This window comes from Siniperca chuatsi, linkage group LG2 (genome assembly GCF_020085105.1).
Source record: "Siniperca chuatsi isolate FFG_IHB_CAS linkage group LG2, ASM2008510v1, whole genome shotgun sequence".
NCBI lineage: Eukaryota > Metazoa > Chordata > Actinopteri > Centrarchiformes > Sinipercidae > Siniperca > Siniperca chuatsi.
Genome location: NC_058043.1, coordinates 8,393,139 through 8,400,725, shown reverse-complemented (window position 1 = coordinate 8,400,725; position 7,587 = coordinate 8,393,139). Strand labels below are relative to the sequence as shown.

General features: G+C 37.1%; 1 protein-coding gene and 1 non-coding gene across 2 annotated transcripts; both read right to left on the bottom strand.

Moving 5' to 3' along the window:
* Positions 1 to 456: 456 nt before the first annotated feature.
* On the bottom strand, positions 457 to 528 carry trnap-agg. Its single transcript has one exon. It is a non-coding gene; the product is annotated as a tRNA-Pro (tRNA).
* A 1,552-nt stretch (positions 529 to 2,080) lies between these two features.
* On the bottom strand, positions 2,081 to 4,819 carry LOC122862400 (guanylin-like). Its single transcript, XM_044167869.1, has 3 exons — positions 4,680 to 4,819; positions 4,049 to 4,235; positions 2,081 to 2,546 (listed from the first exon to the last, which is right to left on the bottom strand). Exons 1-3 carry the CDS (start codon positions 4,749 to 4,751, stop codon positions 2,476 to 2,478), a joined length of 330 nt encoding a protein of 109 aa, XP_044023804.1. The 5' UTR covers positions 4,752 to 4,819; the 3' UTR covers positions 2,081 to 2,475.
* Positions 4,820 to 7,587: the final 2,768 nt, after the last annotated feature.

The window sequence follows — 7,587 nt, the reverse complement described above, 5'->3', positions numbered from 1 at the left end:
AACGACTTAAAACAAACATTGAACAAAACTTGCATACATTTATTTTGTGGTGGAGATGAAGAAAAAGTTTCAAAAGATACCAAATCAGGTTGAATTTTGGGGAAATGTGTGTAAAATGATGCTCAAGATATCTACAATGTTTTCATTTGATAGAAAAGTGCAGATCTTGGGTTTGAATATTTCACTTAGTGTACAACATCATAGCTTCAATGAAGAGCTGGAACAAACTGATACTTATATACATGATACTACCACGATTTTTAGCAAACTTAAAACTACTTAATGAGAAATAAAAGGGAAACCTGTGTGTTATGGGCAAATTATTCTTTTACCTGTATACTTAATTTTGTTCCGCTGTTTTATTCATCCTATTGTTTTGGCACTGCATATAAGTGCATTGAGAGTTGCTCCCAATACGTTGTTTGTGTAAGGACACCAAAGTTTTTTTGAAAATATGGGCTCGTCCGGGATTTGAACCCGGGACCTCTCGCACCCTAAGCGAGAATCATACCCCTAGACCAACGAGCCACGTGATGCTGCTGCGTACATTTGGAAAAGACACCTAAACAGACAATACCAGACATGTCTTCTGTATGGTCGAGTACATGTTATTTCTGTCTACAGAGTGGAAAAGATGTCTGTTTGTGTCCAACAAACGTTTTTCATTTCAAGTTACTGCAGTACCCTGAAGCTAAATCATGACTATCCATGATCAGAGACTGAACGGAAACAGCGAAATTCCAAATAAAATATTGCTAAAGAAATAAACAGTCGCTTCAGAACTAAATACAGCAATTAACATGAATACATGTTGCAAAATGATTGTACATTAGTTACCACAATTTTCGCTTCTCTACCTAAGTTGATTCACATCGTTGTCTGTTGGCAAAGTTTAGCTAGTTTAGAACCCCCAAAAATCAGACAACAGAGAGAAACAGGGCCGACATGACGCACCAAATTTCTCTGCAAATGTGTCAATGATTTACCTGCGTTTTATGGGTGAAGCTCAACGTTCAACATACTTCGGTACATGTTTACCGAAAATATGTATTACTTCGACGGGTATGTGTTTAATTAACGGTGGGACCTGCCACTGTGAAAAAGTTCGTTAGAAAAGTCCGTTATTTTAAAATTGCTACGTTCTTGTTACGTCACTAAACAACCGCCAGAGGTCGTCCGTTGTCAAGAGGACGCTGAGGGAGGAAGCAGAGGAGCCAAACCAGGCGAGAGGTCTCACTCCCTGCTACTTCCGTCTTCGTTTAAATTCAGATTTTTAAAAAAAAAATAAAATTGTTTCACCACTTTGTTTTATACTGTGCTTACTTAATCTATTTTGTCCTTTGCTTTGCATTTTTGGTAATCACATTGTGTTTCGTTTAAGGATTGTTTTAACTACTGTCTTCAATTTTCTGACTTCCTTGTCCATGTGAAACATGTGCAATTAATTAAGTTACTATAGAAAACCTTACTTTGATAGAGGAAAAGAGCAGAGATGAAAGAAGTTTTCAGAGCCTTTACTTAAGTAAAAATAGCTATACCACACTGTGAAAAGTCCTGCATTCAAAACCTTACTTAGCCTAAGTAAAAGTGTGTAAGTATTATCAGAGAATGTACCCAATGTATCAAACGTAAAAGTACTCATTCTGCAGTAAAATGGTCCCTGCAGTATTTTACTATTATATATGATGTTTTTTGATTAATATGACTGCTGCATTAATGTGTATGTTGCATTTTACTGCTGTAGATGTTTAAGGTTGTGCCAATTGTAACTACTTTATATATACTGTTGGGTAGTTTAATCTACACTGTGGATTCTACAGCAATGCATCATAATGTATAAGATCATCACATGCTTGTAGAAAAACAGCCGTGTGTTCAGCTTTGTGACAATGCATTTTCCAGTTAATTCAAGGGGGTTTTAAATAGTTTATTTAGCTTTAGAAGTCTTCAGGAAATGAATGTTGGCCTAAGGCAGTGTAATGTCCTCTGATGACTGTGTGTGTGTGTGTGTGTGTGTGTGTGTGTGTGTGTGTGTTTGTGTCTGTATAAAGGTAAGACAAGTAAAAACTGCTTTCAAGGATGCAAAGAATACATATGTTTATTATCAAGAAGCTGCATCAGACTCAATAAATTAAAAGTTCAATATGAAAGCAAGTTGAAGACAACAAAGTAATATTCAAACACTGCGGAACATCTGTCTTTACTGACAGAAGGGACTTTGTATGTATGAACAGCATCTACCAAAACTTAAACATAAAAAATAAGGATGAATAACTCAGTGGTTTTTATGTATCTATTAAAATCCAGTACTATGACCACTGAGCCTTGCACCCGTTGGGCTTGGTTGCTGGGTGACAGGACGTGTTTCGCCGATGTCCATGGATGCCTTATACATAGAGATGTAGAAGAACTATGGAGGACGACGCCTCCAGAGGCTCTCAGTTGATGTGTTTGTGTGTCTGGCAGATGGCAGCCTCAGTTCAGACACCCAAAGCAGGAGGGGTTGGCACATATTTCACAAGGATCCAAAGGCGTGATGATATACACTGGAAAGTGCAAGAAAAAAAAAGAAACATAAATATTAATCTGACCTAAAAGATGTTTTTGTACCACCCAAGGGACAGCTTTTCAGTTTTATGAAATACTGCTAATATTGATAATGGGATCCGTATCCTTATCCGTCTCAGTACAGCAACAAGGGTGCCGTCTGTGTGTAATGAGCTTTAATGGCCTCCAAAGACTATTTGCACAGCTTTTCACAGGCTTCTCGTCTGGCATCATCATTCCAGAGCCACTTTATGGTGCAGCAGTTGCAGGATGTGCCTAATACAATTTAAAAAGTGAACTCTTGAGTAAGCCTCCGTCTGTTGTCACTGTCTTTAATCTGAAGTCTTAGAGAGAGCACGTGCCTGAGTAATAAAACTGCTGATTAAACAGCCTCTCTAAGAGCCTGTGTGTGATTGTTTCCTGTATGAATTTGACAAAAGCCAAATCTTGACATTCATGCTCACTGAACAGGAAGGTGGTAGAGCAGGTTGGTTATTAAAGCAATAGTTTTACCTTTTTTTCCTTATTTGCTTTCTTGCCAAGAGTTAGATGAGAAGATTGATCCGACTCTCATTGTTGTACAGATGAAACAAATGAGATATAATGAACTGATTAGCAAGCTTTAGAGGTGCTGATTGGCAAATTGGCTAACTGTTTCCTGTCTAAGTGCTAAGTTAAGATAACCAGCTGCTGAACTTCATGCAGCCTCTTGGTTAAAGGAAATGTTTGGTGATATTCTATATTTTGTTATTGTCAAAAAATCCCATTGAAAAACCAAAACCAAAAATGTATTGACACAATATTGTCGGTGTGGCCAAAGCCTGATGAACTGGGTGACATTGTTCTTCATTATAATGAACATGGCTACTTTTCTAATCACACACCGACTTTCTTGGTGTCATAAATACTCAATGGTGCACCAAATGTGTATTAATCCATGGCTGAAAATAGTCCCCAACAAATACACTGTTTACTCCTGTTTGAGTAATGTTTCCTGAAAACTACAGTGCCCTTTTTAAAAATCTCTATATTTTTGATTAGGAATGAATGGCTTTGGGGCTGAGTGCTACATTTGGAAAATATTGAGAGTTGTTGTTGTTGGGATTGGTCTTTTCATGGGATCTTAACAAAAATATGAAATAGTTCCAGCCTTAATGTTGATTGCTTAATGAATACAGAGATATATACAGAGCATGCCATATTCGTCTCCCAAGATCTTGCTTTGGTTACTGTGGTATTATTTGCTTACTGTGATTAAGCAGATACCCAATATGTCACTAGCATAACTTCTCATCCATGCAATGCCCTCTGCAATGTACTGTTTACAGATGAATAGTGTTTTCACAATTCTATATAGATCAGAAAACACATTAGGAGACTTGAGAGGAACACACTGTAATATAATGCCATAATGTGTGTGTGCCAAAATTGATCGTGTCCCATTCCACATCTATCACTTCTGTATTTGTTATTTGTTTGTTTCTCCTTCACTCAGTCTTACCTAATTTGGAGAAAACGATGCCTGCTCCCTTCCCATGACACACTGGCCGAAAGACCTGTGGCAGGAGAGGGTTGGCGCAAACGGCTACAACGCTTGTCTCAGCGAGGTGAGGGCTAATGTTGTCGTCTAAATCCATCAGCTCTTTCAGCTGCTTCACTGCCTCAAAGGGGAAGCTCCTGTCTCCAACCTGGAGGGGAAGGAACAAGAAGAACTTTGAGGCACAATTCAAATCTTCCAAGTGTAGGTGCTTGTAATGGGAATGATTACAGGTACAAGGGCTGAAATTAGATCAATGTATTCTCAAGCTTGAATCGGAAGGGAGGACTTGATAGCCACTTTAGATGTGGCTTTGCAGGATATAGAGAACATGACTGGACTGAATAACTGCTGTTGAAATGCATGTTTTATGTTAGAGGAGTTGAAACACATCCTCAAAATCAATCTTCTGCCTTAAACAGACTTGACAACATCTGGATTTTCCCAAAAAATGACCCCTTGGTGTCAACTACTACTATTTCTAAGATGCATTTAGAAAATAAAAATCAGAGTGAAAAGAAAGAAACAAACCAAATAGCCTCATTGATAAGATAAAAAATTATCAAAAGTATTTCTAAGAACAAGCTAAACTCACCTCAACCTGCACACCTGCAGCTCCCCTGCACACACAGAGGACCAAAATAAGGGCAACACCGATGACTCTCATTTTCAGATGATACAAGATGCCTCTCAGTTCAGAGAAAAGTTTCTTCTGTGGTCGCTGTATATCTGCTCTGCCTCTTATAAGGTGTGTGGACAGATTAGTGAGTGATTTATTGACAAGACAACTGGCAGGGTGAGGAGAGTAAAAGTAGGGGGGACACAGGCTGGCGTACTATAAGGTCATTGGATCCTCTTTTTTGGTTTATAACCACTATCTTCTAAATTTGTTTATAACCTCTATCTCTGCTCTTTCCTCCGTCAGCACAATATTTCTTTATTGACTTTGGATTTCATTCTAACACATCCGATGCCTCACTGCCACCTAATAAATCTCATCCCTTGTTTTTCTCCCACAGATATATGTCACAGAGATGCCTGATAAAGAAGTGGCCATATGCGTACAGACCTGATCCACATAGGACACTTGTTTGAACAGCTGTGATATTTGCAAATGATGACGTTTTCCAGATGCAAAGTGTCAACTTTTTTGTTTGGTCCCACAGTCCGAAAAAATGCACCTTAATGCAAAAGTTCTTTTCCCATAAACTTGAAATGCTGAAACAGTTAGGCGTCAATTCAAAAGATACTTTAACTCCCTTGTTTCAAAATACACCGTTTTAAATGAATGAAATAAGATGTTAAATGCTTAAGTCAACTTTGGTGAGAAGGAGTAGCTCTTTCCCAAACAGATAAGGGTCAAATCTGTGATGTCATTGTGAGTCACAGTTTGGAGCTCCTCCAATAGCAATGAATTGTGTGATCTCAGAGACATTGTTTCAGAACTCTAATCAAAGTCACATAATCAATCAATTTCAAGATTTTACTATGCTGAGTTCAAAGAGATAATCGAGGCTTCAACTTTCTTGTTTATTTCTTTTTTTATAACTTTGAGACAGACTTTGTTGGTTTGTATTTTGAGCCAAACTGTCTATAAAGAGACAGGAGATAAAATGGAACGTTTCAGACTGAGGGTGGTATTGCATGCAAACATTTACTTGTAGACCAAAATATAAATATGAACCTATAAATGTGCATAATATCTGACCTTTAACTTTCAAATGCTCATCCACTATTAGAGACCCGGCTCCCCAGTCTACTCAGAATACATGCACGCACGCACACACACACACACACACACACACACACACACACACACACATAAAATAGCTGTAAATGAAAAACTATAAAGTAACTAGACAAGTATTGTTGTTCATTGATTTTCATTGAATATACATTCTATAACTCTTAACTGGTTAGAGTATGGAGGTTTAGGAGGACATCTAAACACATAATCACAGTGAAGCTTTTAGTTCATATAGAAACTCCAAACTGATCTTATCTCATGGAAAAATCTTGTTGAAAAAGATCCATGGCCCCAAAGAAATGTCTGTTCTACATTTTGTCTCCTAGGCAATGATTTATATAACATGGAATTTGAATGCCCCTAGCTGGTGAAATATTGCAAAATGGAGGGAGAAATATTAAAATGGGAGGTGTTAAGACTTGACAGTTAAAGGATGTGCAGGACATAAATCCAATTTCCAATCGTTAATGGAAAGGTCCAGTGTGGCTTCTGGCACACAAAATAGTGAAATAATGTGGAAGTATTTTGAACAATGACAACATTCACTAACTGAAAGTCTCCTATTGAATAATAGGTATTACGAAACATGTGGTAAAACATATATATATATATATGTATGTATATGGATGTTTATTTAAAGATTCATGAGAGTATGGCTTGTAATTGTTCCATACTTTTTCTCTTGTTTGTTATGTGTTTTATTTAATTAAATGTATTTATTTAACCTTTGTTTATACAGGGTAGGTCGACTGAGCATACCTACTCTTTTACGGCAAAGACCTTTTAACAGTTTAGTAGAAAAATACAGAAGTTCTCAAAACAGAAAACTGTCTGGAGTACAGGCAGGCTCAGTGAAAAGTGTTTTGATTTTTAGGTGACATCAGAGGAGGTAACAGTGTTTTTCCTCAATTTCTGGGTGACATTGCACCATTATTCAATGAAATGGGGCCAAAGCAGCACAGATGAGATATACAGTAATTCACCAACAAAGGCTTTAGGGATAAAAAGTACCAGTGGTTATTATGTTGCTCAAGCAGGGAAGGCCAACCAACTTACAGAGTGGTGTGTGGTGAGTGTTGTGGTGAATAATGAACCTGAGTGCACAGTGGTAGATGGAGTCAATATGAGCATCAGAGTGGAGGCAGCAGCATGTTGACATGTGACATCCCCATAATCCAGAACTGAGAGGAAAATGGCTTCAACAATCCTCTTTCCACAGCTCAGGGAAGCTGCTTTTGTTATACAACCCCACTAAGACATTTCTGACAAGCCACCACTAAAGGTCTGTGTTTTATGGCATTTTTTTCATTTACTTGTTTTTTCATTTACTTGTTCAAATAAATAAATAAAAAACATATATATATATATATATATATATATATATATATATACACATATGTGTTTGTGCGTGTGTGTGTGTGTTTTTTATAAGTTTTATCTCCCTACATGTTTAAATGTTGTTTAAAATCCTTCTCCATACTGCCAGGATATACATTTCAATAAAATGTTTTGCCTAAAACTGGCCAAATTTAAACTTATTCTAACTGTTCATAGTCTAAAAATCTTTTTGTAAACACAATAAAAATAAGAAAACGTGAAATACAGTAATTTTATTTTCCCCATAAAGCCACAAGAAGAAGAAGAAGTACCACAAATTGCCTTGTTGGTATTACTGCACATACATGCTGTACAGCAGGTATTTTATATATTTATGCATGTGGGTATCACTTCAGATATATACACTCATCAGTACATT